Raw genomic sequence first — 20737 nt, 5'->3', positions numbered from 1 at the left:
TGGAGAGAACCTGGAGAATACAATGGCCGCCTTCCAACAGTAAGTACAGAAGAAGGGCGCCTCTTATACCTGTCATTGAAGTGATGGGGAGATGCCATTGAAGTGAAGAGAGATGGTGTATACATGCCACTCACTTATGATAGCCGTTTCTATAGAATGTCTTTTTTATAGTTTGAGTGTCTGGCTCCTGTGTCATTGTAAAAGTAGTCCAAGTTTTGAGTAGTCCAAAATGCCTCCATTTCCAGAGCTGGAAGCAGACATCTGTGGCAAGGGACAGCCTGTGAGTAATGCTGGTTGGTTGGGAGCAGAAAGAGCGAATGAGTCAACAGTTGCATTGGCTGCCGTTAGGAATAGGATTGTGCATCTTTGTGCCCGGTAGTTTCTGTTCAGCAGGAACCTGCAAGCAGACTTCTTCTTGGGACCCTCTTGTGTGCCTCTGTTATTTTTTCAGTAAGATGAGTTAAATTGTTTCTATTTGTAATGGATTCATAGTTCGTACAGAGACCTAAAAGCTTTGACATAGTAGTGGAAACGGCAGGAGACACTGATTGGGGCCCTTGTTCTTTGGGAGCCTGATGATTACCACCAGCCTGTTTTCCCTTCTCTAAATAACGAAACAGGATATGAATCGAGGTCAATGAAAGGAAGACATTACCTATTCATACTTAGTGAGAAAAGAATTCTAATACAATTTTAAGCCATTTTTTAAGATGGGATGGGCGTCTCTCTCTGTTCACCAGGGTGGTCCCATACTCCTAGGCAATATGGAAACATTTTATTTGTAGTTAGGACTGACCTGGAGGGTTGATCTGCCCGTTGTGCTAGAGATTGAAGCCGGGGCTTCCTGTGGTGTTCTACGGCCGAGGAACTCCCACAGCCCAGCAGAATTCGGTCTAAGTTTCTGCTTCTCACCATTCAGTGGCATCCTAAAGATTGTTTTTCCTGGCTTGAGCGACGGCTCAGCAGTTAGGATAACTCATGAACTTCAGACCGACAGCTGTGGAACCTGCATGGGACCAGACTAGGCCCTCTGCAGACTGTAGACAGATGTGTAGCATGGTCTGTTTGAGGGGCCCCTGGCAGTGGGATCAGGATCTACCCCTGGTGCGTGAGCTGGCTTTCTGGAGCCCACTACCTATGGTAGGGCGCCTTGCTCACCCTTGATGCAGGGGGAGGGACTTTGTCCTGCCTCAACTGAACGTACCAGGGTTTGCTGACTCCCCATGGAGGCCTTACCCTTTTGGAGGAGGGGGTGAGGGAGATGGGGGAAGAGACTGGGGGGAGAGCAGAAGGAGGGATGAGAAAAGGGGATCTGTCGTTGATATGTAAAATGAATAAAAAAATTTTTTAAAGGCACATGTCTTTAATCCCAGCACCCAGGAGGTAGATCTCTGTGAGTTCAAGGCCAACTTGGACTACAAAATGGTCCCAGGACAGTTAGGGCTACACAGAAACCATGCCTGAAAAAAAAAAAAGTTGGTAAAGGAGGAGACAGCACCCTTCGTAGTGAGCATGGAACCTAGGACTAAAGACTTGTACTGCATGCATATGCAGAGTTAACAAAGTCTTTGGGTATATAAAATCCGGTGTTTTGTTTTTTGAGATGGGTTCTCATAGACTAGGCTGCTCCTAAAGGAATATGTGTCCAAGAATAACTCTAACCTGACTCTCCTAACTCCACCTCCTGAGTGCTAAGATGTGTGGCATGGACCACCACACCCTGAAAACCTGCTTTTTTTTTTTTTTTTTTTTTTGGTTTTTCAAGACAGAGTTTCCCTGTGTAGCTTTGCGCCCTTCCTGGAACTCACTCTGTAACCCAGGCTGACCTCGAACTCACAGAGATCTGCCTGGCTCTGCCTCCCGAGTGCTGGGATTAAAGGCATGCAAAACCTGCTCTTAAGAGCTAATCAAACTAGGTTATTAAACTGGGCCACATAGGTAAATATGAAGAGGACAATGTAATCCTTATTGTACTTATATAATTTGGCATTATAGTCAAAATAATTAAGTTTGTCCTGGTGCTTGTGTGTGTGTGTGTGTGTGTGTGTGTGTGTGTGTGTGTGTGTGTGTATTTTTTCCTTTCTCCACGTGGCTCCTTAACTCACAGAGCCATCTTGTCAGTCTTCTACGTCTTCTCTCTTTTTTTTTTTTTTTTTTTTTTGTTTTTTTCGAGACCTAGTTTCTCTGTGTAGTTTTGGTGCCTTTCCTGGAACTCATTCTGTAGACCAGGCTGGCCTCAAATTCACAGAGATCCGCCTGGCTCTGCCTCCCCAGTGCTGGGATTAAAGGCGTACGCCGCCACCGCCTGGCTCAAATCAGTTTCTTAACAGGATCTTTTGGGAGTTTTGATTTTCTGTGTTTTTTGTTTATGTTTTTAGTTATGGGTTTGAGAGGTGCTCAAGAGTTAACAGTTAACAGCTTTTGCAGAAGACCCTCCCGGCTGCCGCCTCCAGCTCCAGCTGCAGCATCCTCTTCTGGCCTCACAGCTGCACAGCTGTGCTGGGAACCAAACCTGGGCCATCTGTCCCAGCAGCATGTTCTTTCCTGCTGAGCCGTCCCTTCGGCCCTTGGAATCTTGTACATCGCTTCAGTGGAGTTGTTTTTGTTTTGTTTCGGGTTTTTGTTTGTTTGTTTGTTTTACATCTTTTTTTTGATTTTTTTCTGTGGCAAGGTCACATAGAACCAAGACTCATATAACCCTCAACTTGCCATGTAGCTGAAACTGGACTTCCACTCCTAATCATCCTGTTTTCACCCCCAGGTGCTAGGGTTACAGATGTGCACCATCATGCCTAACACCTCTCTGTCTCTCTCTGAGACAGGGTCTCTCTATGTAGTACTGGCTGTTTTGTAGTTCGCTTACATAGACTAGGTTGGTCTTAAACTCATAGAGAGCCTCCTGCCTCTGCCTCCTGAATGTACTGGTGGGATTAAAAGTGTGTGCTACCTGGGTTGGGGATTTAACTCAGTGGTAGAGCACTTGAGGACCTGGGTTCGATCCTCAGCTCAAAAAAAAAAAAAAAAGTGTGTGTTCCCATGTCTGGCTAATGCATTTGATTTTAATCATATGCACAGATGATAAATATGAGATTCTCCCGAAAAAATTGAGTTGAGGATACAGTTTTGCCTTATTGCACATGCACTCAAAACAAGTTCGGGCTCAGTCTCCCCTGTATCCTGATGTATCAGGGATACATTTGAATAGAGACCTCCCACGTTTGATAGTCATTAAGGGGAAGAGAAACTTATTCACATAGGTTATACACGTAGCCCAGTGCAAACAGGGGATGAAGAATGCTATACTAGATGTGTTATTCAGAGGTAGGCAGGTGTGTGTGTGTGTGTGTGTGTGTGTGTGTGTGTGTGTGTGTGTGTGTGTTGTTATTTTCAGGCAAAGGAGCTAGGCTTCCAAATGAATTAGAAGAGTGTGGGGTGTGCTGTACTTCACCTGAGCCAAGTTCAGTCTGTTGACTAAACTGTTCCCTGTGCAAGCTGCCCAGCAGGTCTCACTGTGTCCCTAAGCTGATCTCAATCTCACTGTTGAGCCTAGGTTGGACTCAACTGGAGGCATTCTCCTGCCTCAGCTTCTCAAGATTTCAGGTGTGAGCTACTGTGTCTAGCCTTTCTCTAGTGAGTTTTGCTGTCGGGTGTCTGTTTATACACTTATTAGCCATTTGTAAATCCTAATTAGTGAAATACCCTATTGTGTCCAGTCTCATCTATGAGTCCTCTTTTTTTTTTTTTTTGAGCTGAGGATCGAACTCAGGGCCTTTTGTTTGCTAGGCAAGCACTCTACCACTGAGCTAAATCCCCAACCCGATTCCTCATTTTGTTGTGGCTCTGAAGCTTTCTCTTACACACTTAATTTTAGTGATTCAATTTCATCTCTAGGATTTCTATTTATTTTCATTGTTATCACTTCCATCTCTCTGACAAACTTCTTTTATTCATGCATTATTTTCCAATTCCATCCATTCATTCCTTTCTTCCCTCCTTTCTCTTCCTTTTCATTTTTTTTTTGTTTTTGTTGTTTTGTTTTTAGACAGAATATCATGTATCCCAAGCTGTCCTTGAACTTTCACCCTATGTAGCTGAGGAAACTCCTGAGTCCTAGGATTACCCAGGCATGCACCAGATCACTTGGTTATTCTATTCCTTTCTGTCATTTTCTAGCTCTCCCTTTCCTTTGAAATCTATTGTTAGGTTTGATTTTTATTTTTCACTCTGTTATCTTCCTCCCTCTTCCAAGTGCTGGGATTACAGGAATATAGCACCAGACCACCAACAGTATGTTGAATCAAGATAATAAAAGCAGCCATCTTTGTCTTATTTCTTGATAATTTCATTTTATGGGTATGGAAATACAAACTGTAAGAGGAAAGTCTCCTTGCCCTACGTTATGCTAATGTGTCAGGAATTGCCACCCAAATTTCTTAATTTCTGGTCAAATATTTTCCCCACTGTATTGAAATGTCAGAATTAGCCATAGCTGCTTTAGAAGAGACAACATGTTTCACTTACTATAAGCCACAATATTTTAATAGCTTATTCTTTTTTTTACTTTTTTTATTTTATAATTTAATTTAATTTTACATATCAGCCATGGATTTCCCTGTCCTCCCAAAGTGCCATTTTTCTCTTGTGTCTTCAGTGCAGTTAACATTGGAACTGATATGTTAGAACTGGATTGCCATATTACAAAAGATGAACAAGTCGTAGTGTCGCATGACGCAAATCTGAAGAGGTCAACTGGAATCAATGTAAATGTCTCTGATCTCAAATATTGTGTAAGTAAAAAGAAACTAATAACATTATATTTAGGGGTAATATTTTTAAGGCAGAAAAGAGCCAGATGTCACTACAATAAATACTTTTGGAAACGATGATTAAGCTGGTTTAATGGCTCACAGCTATAATCCCGGTACTTGGGAAGCATGATTGTCCAAAGCTTGAGGCCAGTCTGGGCACCTGTCTCAAAACAAACAAACAAACAAAAAGGTGCTGGAGAGGTAGCTCCATGCTTGAGAACTCTGGCGATTCTTCCAGAGAACCCTGCTTCCATTCCCAGTACCCACATGGTACCTCACAATTGTCTGTAACTCCAGGTCTAGGGGATCCAACACACTTTTCGGGCATCTGTAGGTATCAGACATGTAAGTAATGCACATACATACATGCAGCCAAAATACTTCTACACATAAAATAGAAAAAAAGTAAATAAAACCCAAACCACCCAAACAACAAAATCCCTAAAGAATGACAGTGATTAAAATAAATGAAAAAGGGAAAAAATGTTAAAGTATCTTGGCATCCAGCAAGGAATTTGTATAGTTCATATGCATCTGTGGGGGCCTGCTGCATGTTTTTTTCTTTAGAAAGAGCCTCGTGTAGCCCAGGCTGTCCATGAACTCCCTGTGGAACTGAGGATAATCTTGAACTTCTGATAATTCTGCTTTTACTTCACAAATGCTAGGATTATAAGTATATACTACTGTCTTCGTTAAGGTTTCTATTTCTGTGAAGAGACGCCATGACCACAGCAACTCTTATAATGAATACATTTGATTGTGGTGCCTCACTTACAATTTTAGAGGTTCTGTCCATTATCTCATGACAAGGAACATAATAGCATGCAGGCAGACATGGGGCTGGAGTAGTAGCTGAGAGTCCTACATCTTGCAGGCAGCAGGAAGTCAACTGAGACACTGGGCAGTATCCTGAGCATGGGAAACCTCAATGCCCATCCCCATAGTGACACACTTCCTCTAACAGGCCACACCCACCCCAACAAAGCCACACCTCCTAATAGTGCCACTCCTTATCAGATTATGGGGGCCAGTCACATTCAAACTATCACAGCCACCGTGCCAGTTTACGAGGGTGTTGAAGATAGGCCCCAGGTCCTCAGACACACTACGCAAGCACTCTGCCAACTGTGCCATATCTATCCCCAGCCCCCAAATTACCTCTGTAAATATTTTGATAAAATTATACATCATCGAATGTGAAATTACAGTACAATTCAAGTTGTTTATTTGACTCACATTTAATATAGGAATTAGTTTTAGCCTTCCAGTGTAGGAAAGCATCATTTAAAAGTCTGTTCAAAGGCCATCAAGCTGGCTGAGCAGATAAAGGTGATTGCCAGGAAAGTTTGATCTCCAGAGCCCAGATCAAGAAGCCAGGTGAAAGGAGAGAAAAACTAAAATGCTGTGTGTCTGTGCTCCCAGCACTCCTGCCATGAGATGGGAGGGAGGTGGAGAAAGAAAAATCATCCGGAAGCTCAGGAGCCAGCTAGCCCAGAGTGCACAGGGCAGCAGAAGCACCAAGAGAGACCTATTTCAAAACAAGTGGAGGGCTGGAGAGATGGCTCAGAAGTTGAGAGCACTGACTGCTCTTCCAGAGGTCCTGAGTTCAATTCCCAGCAACCACATGGTGGCCCACAACCATCTGTAATGAGATCTGGTGCCCTCTTCTGGCCTGCAGTCATACGTGCTGTATACATAATAAATAAATAAATCTTAAAACAACAACAAAAAAAAAAAAAGTGGAAAGAGAAACCCAATGACCAGAAGTTCTCTTCTGACCTCCATGTGCGCTGCAGCACACGTGGCGCCCACGCTTAGACACACACACACACACACACACACACACACACACACTCACTCTCTCTCTCTTTTAAAAATCTGATCATATGAAAGAAATTTAAAGAAAGGGGGAAAAAATCTCGGCTAGCAAGAAGCAAGATAAAGTGGATAAAGGTATTTTGAGGCAAGTCTGCCAATCCTGAGTTTTATCCCTGGGGTCTGTTTAGAGGGAGGAGAGAACTGACTCCTACTTTGTGTCCTCTAAGCTGTCTGAATGCACTGTGGTACATGCAGACTCACACACAATGCTAACTAAAAGTGACTTTAAACAATTTAAATCATACAATGTATCTATGTTCACAACAGTAAACACTGCTAAATGGAAGCAAGAACTCGTGTCTGCTCTTGTCCCCTGAAGAAAAGTGACATTAACACACTATAGTCTGTTGGTATACTCTATTGCTTTTCTACAGTTTTGTGCTCACTATTAGTTATGTATATCATGTTTCAAATACTGTAATGTAATGGGTGTGATGGTGAATGCCTGTAAGTACAGCACTCAAAAGTTGTGTCTCTGCCTGGCCTGGTGGCACACAACTTTAATCCCAGCACTCAGGAGGCAGAGGCAGGAAGATCTCTGAGTTTGAGGCCAGCCTGGTCTACAGAGCAAGTTCTACGACAGCCAGGCAGGGCTACACTGAGAGACCCTGTCTCAAAACAACAACAACAAAACAAAATAATAGTACAAATTTAAGGCCCAGAGAGGTGACTCAGCAGTTAGGAGCACATACTGCTCTTTTGGAGGGTCTGAGTTCGGTTCCCAGCCCCTCTGTCAGCCAGTTCTGGGGCTCTAACACCTCTTGCATTCAAGGTCATCTGTACTCATATACACACACACACACCTACATATAATTAAAAATAATAAAAACAAATCTTTTTAAAAAGTGAGGAGGCAAAAACTTAAAAACATGTATAAATTTAAGTAGTACAGATTTCTTGTAGGTGGTGTATAAGTAATTATATCATGACTTTGCCTTTGGAAAGCTAAAGGATGCTGTGTTTAAATGTATGCTATGTCTTAATCTTTTTTAAAGAAACAAAATCTTTATGTCATAATGTGAGGCGCTAAAGTGCTTTTTGATTTTGAGAGCTAACCATTTTTTTAATCATATCTTTTTAAGGAGCTCCCACCTTACCTTTGCAAACTGGATGTCCCATTTCAGAGAGGTAATATTTCTTTTTTTATGGTTTAAAACGCTGACTTTAAAGTATATTCATTTATATTGAGAGATTCTGAGACTATTTGGCCTAAAGATTTAACTATATCATTTAGCTTAAATTCACTTGACAATCAATTGAATCCTGAATACCATAATAATTAAATGAATTTAGATTCTTGGAGATACTTTATACTTTTCAGGGGGTGGGGTTGGAAGTAGGATGTGTGTTTTGAGATAGTCTCAGTCTATATCTCAGCTGGCCTTGAATTTGCTACGTGTCCCAGACTGGCCTCAAACTCACAGCCATTCTCCTGCCTCAGCCTTCAGAGTGGTGGGAATTGTAGAATCAAGCCACCATACTTGATTACTTTGTACCACTACTACTACTACTCCTCCTCCGTCTCCTTCTGTTGTACTTCTAAAGCATCAAGTTTTACAGCCATTACTTATAGTAGTTGTCCATTATAAATATAATGAAGGATAAATAAATACATGGGAAGGGCCTCTTGTAGATCCTTTCTGATTCTGGAACTTTTGATTCTGTCATTTAACTGATACATTTGGTAAGTAGCATTTGTTTATTTCTAGATGGGTGTATGTCTCTGCACTTGTGCCAGGGTGAGCTTGTGGGCTTGAGAAGACAATCAAAAAAGTTGTTTGGTTCTCTCCTTACACCTTGTGGGTTCTGGGGTTCAAACTCAGGTCATCAGGTTTAGTGGCAATTGCCATCACCCACGGAGTCACCCACGGAGTCACTCAGCAGCCCACAGAGACAGTCTTGCTGTGTAGCCCAGGCTGACCTCAAACTGAAGACCTTCCTTTCCTCTGTGCTCCACCAGGCCCAGCTTTTGAGTCCCTTTTACTGTGAATATTAACCCCTTGTCAATTATATAATTTGAAGATACTTTGTGTTTTATAGGCTGTCAGTCACCCTGTTATTTTGTTGTTGTGGTGGTGAGAGATTTTTTTAATTTTATTAAATGTGTGCACGCGCGCGTGCACTCACAAGCTTGTCGTGATGTACATTTAGAGATCAGAAGACAGCGTGTGAGAGTTGATTCTCTCCTTTCATCGTGTAGGTATTGAACTCAGGTCTTCAGGCTTGGTGGCAGGCACCTCTGCTCTCTGAGCTATCTCACAGGCCCCAAGGGACTTCTTCAGATCCATTTTAAAAATACTGTGCATACCACATGAGATAGATTTTAAATTAGCCAGTATAGGGCTGGAGATACAGCTCAGTGGTAGAGTACTTGTTGAGCTAGAGTTGAAGGCCTGGTGTAGTGGTTCATACCTGTAATCCCAGCACTGGAGGTTGAGGCAGGAGGATCACCACAAGTACAAGGCCAGATTGGAGTACAGAGGGAGACTTATTCTCAAAAACAGCAAAGGTTGGGGCTGGAGAGATGGCTCAGCAGTTAAGTGTCCGAGACCAGCCCAACCTGTCGAACAGTTCTTGAAGGGAGAAGTGAGGATTAAAGAATAATAGAGATGAAAAAATAGACATAAAGGATAACACCTAGTGTAGTAGACATAAAGGAAAAAAGCAGAGACACAAGATAGCTTCGGGAGGGCTCTGGGTCAATTCTACAGTTGCCTTGAGTTTATTCCTAATGGACTTTTTATACACCAGCAAGTGGAGTGGCAAAGGACCCCTCCCCCTTTCAAGATCAAGGTACAAAGTACAAACAAGTATAGACCCTTCCTTAATTTTCAAAACACCTGGTAACCACGCCTTTGGCCAAAACACCCTATTATGCAGCCTTATGGGGCAAGGCAAACTCAGACTCTCTGACCCTGAGTCAAGATGGAATAAGGCTTCACTATGGAGTCTCTGTGGGCCGCCACAGCAGAGAACCCAGGTTCAATTTCTGGCACCCATGTGGTTGCTTACAGCTCCAATTCCAGGGGATATGATACTCTCTTCTGATTTCCAAAGGCTCCTGCACATATATACACTCGGGCACTCACACATATTCATAATTTTAGATTTAAAAATACTCTTTTTTTTTTTTTAAAGATTTATTTATTATGTATACAGCATGTATGACTGCAGGCCAGAAGAGGGCACCAGATCTCATTACAGATGGTTGTGAGCTACCATGTGGTTGCTGAGAATTGAACTCAGGACCTCTGGAAGAGCAGTCAGTGCTCTTAACTTCTGAGCCATCTCTCCAGCCCTCAAAAATACTCTTTAAACACCAAAAACAGGTTAGGCTCAGGGAAGAAAAAAAAGAAAGGTAAATAAAAGTCAGGAGAGGCAGGGCAGTGGTGGCACACGCCTTTAATCCCAGCACTAGGGAGGCAGAGGCAGTGAGTTCCAGGCCAGCTAGGGCCACCTTGTCTCAAAAAATAAAAATAAAGGCCTGGAGAGATAGCTTAATGGTTAAGGGTGATTGCTATTCCTCCCAGAGGAACTGAGTTTGGTTCCCAACACCCACATTGCTTTGCTCACAGCTGCCTACCTCTAGCTTCAGAGGATTTGATGCCTCTTCTAGCTTCCTCCAGCACCCACAAAAAACACACAGACATACAGATAAATTAAAATAGAATAAAAAATAATAATCAAATAAAAAGTCATCTATTTGTAAGGCATGTTTCAATCTAATGTGTGTTTGATTTGTCTTCACCTAAGTTTTTTTTTTGGTTTTTTTTTTTTTTTTTTTTTTGGTTTTTTTGAGCAAGGGTTTCTCTGTGTAGCTTTGGAGCCTTTCCTGGAACTCACTCTGTAGACCAGGCTGGCCTCGAACTCACAGAGATCGACCTGGCTCTGCCTCCCAAGTGCTGAGATTAAAGGCATGCACCACCACTGCCTGGCCACACCTAAGTATCTTTAATCTGTGTTGATTTGAAGAAATGCTCTTTTTTTCTTTCTTTTTTTCTTTTATTTTCTTGAGACAGGATTTCCCTGGCTATCCTGAAACTTGCTTTGTAGACCAGGCTGGCCTTGAACTCACAGAGATCCACCTGCCTCTGCCTGGGCACTATAAATTCCTCTATAGTGTACAGCCAACTCCCCGAATTTATTATTGTTGTTGTTGTTGTTGTTGTTATTATTATTATTATTATTATTATTATTATTATTATTATCTGGCCCTAGAACTCACTCTGTAGACAAGGCTGTTCTTAAATTCACAGAGTTCCACTAGCCTTTGCCTCTGGAGAACTAGGATTAAAGTGGTGCACCATCACACTTGGCAAGGCTCCACAAACCCATTAGGATTAGGAACTTCACAGTCCGTAGAGAACTTGCCCAGCACTGAATAAACTGAATGTGAGGATACAGGCTTATAATCCCAGCACTGGCAGGGGAGGCAGGAAGACCACAAATTCAGGGTTATCCTTGGCTACCTAGTGAGTTGGAGGCAGGCCTGAGTTACATGAGACCCTGTTTTGAAAACAAAACAAAATGAAAAGACCCTTTCATTTTGTTCCTGGTTTTCTGTCTCCTTAGCAAGTCTTAAACTTGGGAATATGGAGACCTCTGAAACCATCTAACCCGCTCTCCCATACAGAGAGAGAAGGAAACAGAAGTCACAGAGGAGATTAACTTGATCAAGGTCATATAACAAGCAAATGATGGAGCTAGAACTTGACACTCTTTCCACCTTACCGGGCCAGTGCTCAAATAGACTGTCCTCTCCCTGCCTCTGGGCAGTCCCTGACTGGTACTCAGGTTTCAGACAACCGGAAAGATTTCTTTTTTTAAGTTTTTGGTTTTTTTTGTTTTGTTTTGTTTTTGAGTCAAAGCCCTACCTAATAGACCAGGCTGGCTTCAAACTCACAGAGATCCACTTGCCTCTGCCTCCTTGGTGCTGGGATTAAAGGGTTGGGCCACAGAGCTCAAGAATAAAGCAAACAAACAAAAAATTATTTATATTGCATTTGACTCATGATTGGTCTAGACTATTGAAAGTTTGGGCCAGGCAGAGGTAGGTTGGTCTCTGAGCCTGGTCTCCATAGCAAGTGCCAACCAGCCAAGGTTTTTGGACCCTGCTGGGTCATCTTACTGGCTCCTAGCTTTTTGGTCTCTGTACAGCCCAGGCTGACTTAAATGAAGAGCCTCGTCCCTCAGCCTCCTCCCTCAGCCTGCCGAGTGCTGGGGTGTGCTGGGATGTGCTCATGGTCGGCTCTGTGTCTCATTTGTTAGTTTTGTCTGTTGGACGGTTTCCTGTGTCCCTTGAGGGTATCTTTCTTGGATGTGGATGGCTGTCGCCTCATGTCGCCTTCATTTGCAGTTCATTTGAATACTTAGAAGACAACAGTTATTTTATCAAACTAGGATATCACTATCCACATAGAACCTTCTGTAGTGACAGGAACATTCTGTATTTCTGTTGTAATATAAGACAGCCAGCAGCCACACATTTGTTGAGTTTGGGATGTGACTAGCACAGTGAGAAAGTGCATTAAAAAAAAAAATGGAGGGGCTGAAGATCAGCTGTTCTAAGCACTTGGTGCCCTTGAAGAAGACCGGAGTTCGGTTCCCAGCATCTATATGGTAACTTGCAACCATCTGTAACTCCAGTTTCAGAAGATCAGATAACCTCTGACCTCCGAGGGCAACCTGACATGTATGTGAAGCACATATATGTACAGGAAAAACACTAACACACATAAAGAATCAATCTAAAAATAAAATTTTTTTTTTTGTTACAAAGCTACTTTGGAGTGTGCCTCACGGGAGGGAATAAAACACAAAGAAAGAGCACTTGGGATGGTGGGGGACAGTTCCTCAAAGGGGAAGAAAGACTAAAGGGACCCGCCGCAGACTCAGGGCAAAGGGAATGCCATTGGCACTGGGGCCTGTGAGTGCTGCTCACCCATAGTAGAGCTCTAGGCACACAGGCGAAGGGCCAGAGGGTGGGACATTTGCCTTCCTGATTCTGCCACCTTCGCCTTCGCTAGTGACAACAGAAAGCCCACCACCTCAGCGCTTTCCCTTAACCGAGTTGCTCCGCTTTTTCTTGTTCTTCTGGCAGGCATGTTTACAGAGAGTCACTGCATCTGTCACCTGCCTCTGTGGTGTTCCTTGGCAGGATCTTGAGCAGCCCAGGCTGAACTTGAACTCTTGATCCTACCCACCTCCCAAGGACTGAGATACAGGCATGCACCATGGCAACTGGCAGATTCGAAACTTATATTTATTGTTATTATTGTTGTTTGTTTGTTTGTTTGTTTGTTTTTGTTTCTCGAGACAGAGTTTCTCTGTGTAGCTTTGGAGCCTTCCCTGGATCTCACTCTGTAGACAGGCTGGCCTCGAACTCACAAAGATCCGCCTGCCTCTGACTCCTGAGTGCTGCCTCCTGCCACTGCCCGGCTCAATTTTTTTTAAACAGTAAATACAGAATGAATTTACTGATGAACTTCATGAGTAAAAGGCCGAGAGTTATATACCTTCCTTCATAGCTGATTCCAGTTAATCATGTGATAATCAGCTTCTTTCTATTTGTCTCTTGGGTTTGAGTTTTATCTATTAGCTTTGGTTCTCAAGGACTTTACAGGAATTTTTATTACATTTATTTATTGTGGGGGCTAGTCATATCTGTGTGTGTGTAGATCCTGTGGAGACAGTCCTTTGCCTCCATCGTGTGTATCCTGGGAAATAGCCCAGGTCCTCAGGCTTGGCAGTGAGCAAGCACCTTTATACACTCAGCCGTCTTCCTGGCCCTCAGGGACATGGTTTGTACTTTTTTTTTTTTTTTTTATTTTGAGACATAGTCTCTCTACCTAGTACTGGCTGCCCTGTAATGATGTAGGTTACAATGGTCTCAATTCACAGAGATCTGCCTGCCTCTGCATCCTGAGTGTTAGATCAAAGGTATGCACTAGCACACCTGGCCTTATACATATTTTTATTACTCTTTTCTTTGAATAACTACATTGATTATAATAATTTGACAGATATGGGCTGGAGAGATGGTTCAGTGGTTAAAAGTACTTGCTGCTCTTGCAGAGGACCTGGGTTTGGTTCCCAGTACCCACATGGTGACTGCAAACCATGCCTAAGTCCAGTTCCAGTGCATCATACAACCTCTTCTGGCCTTTGTGGGCACCAGGCACACATTTGGTGTACATACAAACATACAGGCAAAATGCTCATACACATAAATGAATACAATTTTATTTTTATTTTATGGTCATTGATGTTTTGCCTGCATGTGTGCCTGTGTGAGGGTGTCAGAAGCCCTGGAACTGGAGTTACAGACAGGTATGAGCTTCCATGTGGGTGCTGGGAATTGAACCTGGGTCCTCTGGAAAGAGCACCCAATCCTCTGAACTGCTGAGCGGTCTCTCCAGTCCCTGAATACATCTTTACAAATATTCATTTATGGGGTTGGGGATTTAGCTCAGTGGTAGAGTGCTTGCCTATCAAGCACAAGGCCCTGGGTTCGGTCCACAGCTCAAAAAATTTTTTTTTCATTTGTATTTTTTTTATTTGTATTATTTTTAAGTGTGTGTGTTGTATGGACATACGCATGTGAGTACACAGAGCTGAAGTTATAAGTAGTGTCAGTCACCCAGTGTGCGCCAGGAACTGAACTGCTAGCCATCTCTCCCATCTCTAAAGCAAATCTTTCTTTGAAAATGTATTTTTAAATAATTTAACAAGTTATTGAATTTGTGTACTTGTTTTGCTTGAAAATTATTCTCAAGTCTCTGAAAACTTCAACAATAATATCATAGCTAAACAGTCTCAATTAATGAATGGTTAAATTAAAATAATTAGCTGGAGCCGGGCGGTGGTGGCACATGCCTGTAATCCCAGCACTCGGGAGGCAGAGGCAGCCAGATCTCTGTGAGTTCGAGGCCAGCCTGGTCTACAAAGTGAGCTCCAGGACAGCCTCCAAAGCTACAGAGAAACTCTGTCTCGAAAAAAACCAAAAAAAAAAAAAAAAAAAAAAAATTAGCTGGGCGTTTTGGCACACATCTTTAATCCCAGCACTGCAGAGGCAGAAATAGGCAGATCTCTTGAGTTTGAGGCAAGCCTGGTCTACGTAGCGAGTTCCAGGGCAGCCAGGCCTATAGAATGAGAGAGACCTTGTTTCAAATTAATAAAGTAATTAAGTTATTATATAGTTTACTCGATGGAGTATTTTGAAACCTTTAAATATCTTTGTAATATAAATGACAGGCTGAATGAGGTCACCTGTGTGTGTAGTCCTAACACTTGGAGGTGGAGGCAGGAGGATCAGTCATTCAAGGCCAGCTCTCCCTATGTATGAATTCAAGGCCATGATTGGCTACATGAGATACTGTCTCAAAAACCAAAACAAAGAAAAAATTTAACATCAGTAGGGTGTATGTAGCTCAGTGGTAGAATGATGACTGCAATGTGTGAGATCCTAAGTTTATCCCAAGCAGCATAAAACCAAAAGGCAAGAAATAAGCCAGTGAGAAAATACTATCAGTGGGCTGTATCAATGTCAGTATTTTGGGTGTGATATGGTACATGGTTTTACAAGATGTTGCCATTGGGAAATCTGGACAAAGAGTGTCTAGATCTGTGTAGTATTTCTTACATTCTTCATGTGACTCTAGTTATCTTGAAAACTTAAAAAAATTACAGCTGGGCATGGTGGCGCACTCAAGGCCGAGGCAGGCAGATCTCTGAGAGTTCAAGGCCAGCCTGATATACAGAGCGAGATCCAGGACAACCGATTCTACACAGAGAAATCCTGTCTTGAAAAACAAAAATAAGATAAAAATTGAAATCAAAATTATAAATGTATAACATAAAAATATTTTTATGGACATAAAAATATCAAGCTAAAATCCAAGGGCAGACTGTATTGTGACTGTGTCAAATAATTCACAGGGAAAGAAGGAAACCCAAGTGCACTTATGATGACATCTGAGTCATGCACTTCACTTGACTTTCCTTTGTACTAGGCCTCATTTGTCATTGTCCTATAATGCACATGTGCTATAAATTCCCACCATTAAAGAAGTAAGAGTTAGCTGGGCGGTGGTGGTGCACGCCTGTAATCCCAGCACTTGGGAGGCAGAAGCAGGCGGATCTCTGTGAGTTCGAGGCCAGCCTGGTCTACAGAGCTAGTCCAGAACAGGCTCCAAAGCTACAGAGAAACCCTGTCTCGAAAAACAAAAAAAAAACCACAAAAAAAAAAAAAAAAAAAGAAGTAATAGTTATCCTTTAAGAATGGAAGTTACCGTTTAAAAATCTTATTTTCTTCAGCATGCAAGTGTGAAGGAAAAGATAACCGAATTCCATTGCTGAAGGAAGTGTTTGAGGCCTTTCCTGAGACCCCCATTAACATCGACATCAAAGTCAACAACAATGTACTGATTAAGAAGGTACTGGGGGGTCATTCCGGTCATTGTCTCAGTAAGGCCAGAGTTGGTGACAGTTGGACGGTGTGCTGAGGAGGACATGCGATATTCTGGGGACCAGCATTGTTTGATTTCAAAAACTAAGTAAGGTTGGAGTAGATGAGAGACTGATAGAGATCAAGGAAACTAGATAGGCTGGGACTCAGCATTGTTTAAAGTAATGCCCCATAAAGGTCACCGAAGCGAACGTTCCTGTGTCCTGTTTTCCGAGTGAGTTGCCTGCCTGGTCATGATTAAAGTATGCTCTCTTAGGCTCCAGGAATCCTGATGTTTCTATAATTGACCACCAGCTTTAAGTTGTTCGTTCATGGATTGTTTATGTCAAATTACTAAGTAGTCATATTCTATTTTTATGTCATTCTCAGTAGTCATATTCTGATACATTTTAGAGTGGTAAATGTAAATAATTTTGCATTTCATAAAGTAATCCCAATTTACTTACCAGTTTTTCCACAATTTTATGTTACCTATTGGCAGGTAATTCATTGTAACCCATTTTCAGAGTAAAACGATACAGGTGGATTTACATGTAGGCCTGTGCATAAAATTTTGAATTTTCCCATGTAGGTCTCAGAACTGGTGAAGCAGTATAAGAGAGAGCACCTGACTGTGTGGGGCAATGCCAGCTCTGAGATTGTGGAGAAATGTTACAAAGAGGTGAGCTTCAGAAACGACCCGGGAGGCCGGCTCAGTGTTTGTGCGACTCGCTGTCACGGGAGTTTGCAAAACCCACTGTCTCATAGCTCACGTGCTAACGGAAGGAACTAGCCAGACGCTGCTCATAAAGATGATGGGCTGCATCTAGCAGCTTATGTTGGTTGTGACGTGGTCTAGGGGGTCTAGATTGGGTTCATTTTCCTCTGCCTGTTAAAGAATTTAAACAGAGAAAAAGTCTGAAGTCCAAAGGGAACAGCGAGACCGCCTCAAACACCAAGACAGAATCAGCAGTTAAAGGAAGGTGTTTACTGGGGGTGAGGAAGCGCACACACACAGCAGACGTGCAGAGAAAAAGACCCTCTGCAAAGTTGGGGCCAGAGGCTCAGAAAGCTGAAAATCCAGCATCTTCCCGAGGCTCGGGGGTTTACAAGTCTCTGAAGAGTCAGTCCCCTCCATTAGGGTTGGTCAGTGTGAAGACAGGATGGTTGCTTAGACTGCAGCTGTTGGGTGACAGGTCCTGATCAGGCCCCGAGTTTTTTGAGCTAGTCCATCTGCAGGGGGCCTGGTGGGTGACAAATGCTGCCAGGCTTTTGTCTCAAGTCAGGAGGTTGAAGAAGAAGCTGGCCATGTTGGAAATCAACAGGTTTGTTACTTAGCCATGGACCCTCTCTTCCCTATCTGTCTGCCTGCCTGCCTACAGGGAGTGTCTGAGTTGTCATATGGTTCACTGAACTGCATCGCATGCTTCTAAGATTTGGCCATCATGGGTTGGGGATTTAGCTCAGTGATAGAGCGTGCAAGGCACTGGGTTCAGTCCTCAGCTGGAGGGGGAGGGATTTGTCCATCAATGTTGTATGCATTATACAGGAAAGACAATCTTTGTGTTGTAATGTCTGTTTTATTGGCCCATTAAATTTCTGGTGTGTAATTTCAAAACAAATTGTTTTGTTTTCCAAGTTGCTTTTTTGTTCTTCCACACAAACTCAAGCCAAAGTGATGAGTGTTGTATGGTACGTCCTGCAGGACATTCACCCTTTGAAAATTTCCTGGTTGTGGGAAATGTGTCTGTAAAAATTTGCTTTGTTTTTGAAATGATTTCCCACATTTCCTCCAGCAACTTTCATGAGCTCATAGAACTTGGAATTCAAATACCAATGAACTGAAGACTCCTTTTTATTTTTATTTAGACAATTCATTTACTTGTGGTACTGGGGATTCAACCAGGCCTGATACATTTGTTAGTTCATACCATGCTACCATTGAGTTATATCCTAAGCCTGGGACCCTTTTTTCAGGACACAAAAGATATCAAAGTGTAGGGGAAAATATGACACATAGAAATTCTCGGGGTTGGGGATTTAGCTCAGTGGTAGAGCGCTTGCCTGGCAAGCGCAAGGCCCTGGGTTCGATCCTCAGCTCCACATAAAAAAAAAAAGAAAAAAGAAAAAAAAAATTCTCAGATAGATACAAAGAACCTCTTAGGACAGTCCTTACTTCTCAGCAGAAACAAACACACAAACAAACAAACAAACACACAAACAAACAAACACACACACGCAGCTCAGGGGCCAGCGTGGCATGACTCAGAATACAGCTGAGGCCCATTAAGCTGAGCAAGTGTTCTTCAAGCGCTGTAGGCCACAAGGGCCCAAGGTGGCTTGTGAACAATAGGAGAGAGACCACAGAGCCCATGCACTGGCTACACAGCTTCGGGTCTTAAGAACTGAAAACTAGAATTTTTTTCCCTCATAGCTGGTCATCGTCTAATGGCACTTTAAGGTGTTAGCACAGGGAGAGAATGTGCCGGAGGCCAGCTGCTAGCATGTCTCACATCATCACACAACTTGTCAAAAGATAACGAGATGCCAGGGAGCCGCATCTGTCTTGAGTTCCTGGTGGGGTATGTACAGCCGCTGTCTTCAGTAGCTGAAGAGGGTTTGTTTTAAATAAAACCAAACACACAGTCACAGAATGCGCCAGTAATTCCATCTCAGTCATTTATCCTCAGACCCATGCAAAGGTGGGAGGAGGGAACTGACTCCACAGAGTTGTCCTCTGATGGATGGCCACTTGTGAACCGTGGCATGAACACCCACATGCACAACATGCATATACCCAAAAATAAATTAAAAATAAAGCTAGGCCTGGTGATATGTGCCTTTAATCCCAGGGCTCAAAAGTCAGAGGCAGGCAAATATCTGAGTTTGAGGTCAGCCTGGTCTGTAAAGAGAGACCATGTCCCCACCAAAAAATTACTATAAGAAAAATAATTAAAAACTCAACCTTAAACCAGGCTGCAATGCAGGACTGTAATCCCAGCTACTCTGGAGGCTGAGGCAGAAGGATCAGAAGGTCAAGGTAAACCCGGGCTACAAAGTAAATTCAAGACCAGCCTGGGAAACTTAGCAAGACCCTGTCTCAACATAAAAAGTAAAAGGAGGCGTGGAGCTGTAGCTCAGCGGTAGAACACTTCCTTAGCAATACTCAAAGCTTTGGGTTCTAACACACAGACATGCACACATACACACGCACTCAAAATACTACATACTGATGGGGTGTCAGGATGGCTCAGCAGGTAAGAGTACTTATGGCCAAGCCTAATGACTTACACTCAACCCCCCAGGACCCAGGCTGTGGAAGGGGAGAACTAACTGCTTTCTGCAAGTTGCTCTCTGACCACCACATAGGCACCCCACTCCTAAATAAATAAATAAATAAATAAATAATAAACAAACAAACTTCTTTAAAAGTTACATGCTAGGGTTGGAGGATGGCTACTTGTTGCTCAAGCTTTAAGAGTCCCAGCATCCATGTAACAGGCATGAGGTTGACCTCCAAACACAGGCACAAGTATGGCCACTCCAAACAAACCTGTACACACACAGAGAGAGAGAGAGAGAGAGAGAAATGAATAAGTAAATCTCTTCTTTAGAAAAGGATTCTACGCTGTATGATTCCATTTATATAACGTTCTCAAACCTGTAAATGTGAATTGCAGATTGGCGGCTTCCAGGAGAAGGCACAGGAGCGGGTAGGGAGTGGGCATAGTGTTCATAGAATATTCTCTGTCTCATTTGTGGTGGTTCTAGGAATCTGTACGTGCGTCGCACAGAATTTAAACACATGCGCGCGCACACACACACAGAGATGGAAACAGGTTAAAAAAGGAAAATGGTGCAAACTGACTAAAGTCTGCCATCTAGTCAGCAGTAGTACATCATTGTCACCTGGCTTTCCTCTAGCACAGCCTCATCACACATAGCCTCCCAGAGAAGCCAAGTGAAGCACATGTCACACACACTCTACTGGTTTTATAACTTTCTGTGAGTCTATAGTTATTTCTAAATCAGAGCTAGATTCTTGTTCTAATTTACAAAATTCTATCATGCATTCATTTTACAACAGGGTCTCATTATGTAGCCCAGGCTGGCCTCAAACTTGAGGTCCCTTTGCCTCAGCCTCCCACGTTCTGGGAGTGCAGGTATGCACTGTCATGCTTTACGTTCTGTATTTGATGTGTAACAGCAGAACAATGCGTATTTGCAGCAGTATTGATGTGCGTGTGTGTACCCTAGGGACTCTGGGTTGTTTTGTTTTTTGGTTTTTTTTTTTTTTTTTTGGTTTTTCGAGACAGGGTTTCTCTGTGTAGCTTTGTGCCTTTCCTGGATCTCACTTGGTAGCCCACGCTGGCCTCGAACTCACAGAGATCCACCTACCTCTGCCTCCCGAGTGCTGGGAATAAAGGGGTGCGCCGCCACCACCCGGCTTGTTTTTTGTTTTTTTCCAAGACAGGGTTTTTCTGTGTAGCCCTGGCTGTCCTGGGACTGTAGACCAGGCTGGCCTAAAAACTCACAGCAGCTGGGCAGCAAGAGCCAAATTACCAGACATTTTGTGTATTGTCTTTTTGCTGTTGTTGAGTGTGTT

General features: G+C 42.9%; 1 protein-coding gene across 2 annotated transcripts in view; it reads left to right on the top strand.

The window, feature by feature from the left end:
• Positions 1-20737, top strand: part of Gdpd1 (glycerophosphodiester phosphodiesterase domain containing 1) — a 28623-nt gene continuing 7886 nt past the window's right edge. For both annotated transcript variants that reach the window (XM_036198136.1, XM_036198137.1), the window contains exons 1-5: positions 1-39; positions 4652-4787; positions 7769-7814; positions 16002-16120; positions 16724-16813. In XM_036198136.1, coding sequence (XP_036054029.1) covers positions 23-39; positions 4652-4787; positions 7769-7814; positions 16002-16120; positions 16724-16813 — 408 coding nt within the window. In that variant the 5' untranslated portion in view covers positions 1-22. The remainder of the gene's footprint in view (positions 40-4651; positions 4788-7768; positions 7815-16001; positions 16121-16723; positions 16814-20737) is intronic.

This window comes from Onychomys torridus, chromosome 8 (genome assembly GCF_903995425.1).
Source record: "Onychomys torridus chromosome 8, mOncTor1.1, whole genome shotgun sequence".
In the NCBI taxonomy this organism is placed as follows: Eukaryota; Metazoa; Chordata; class Mammalia; order Rodentia; family Cricetidae; genus Onychomys; species Onychomys torridus.
Note: the sequence above shows the minus strand (reverse complement) of the source record. Positions and strands in the feature narration are given on the sequence as shown.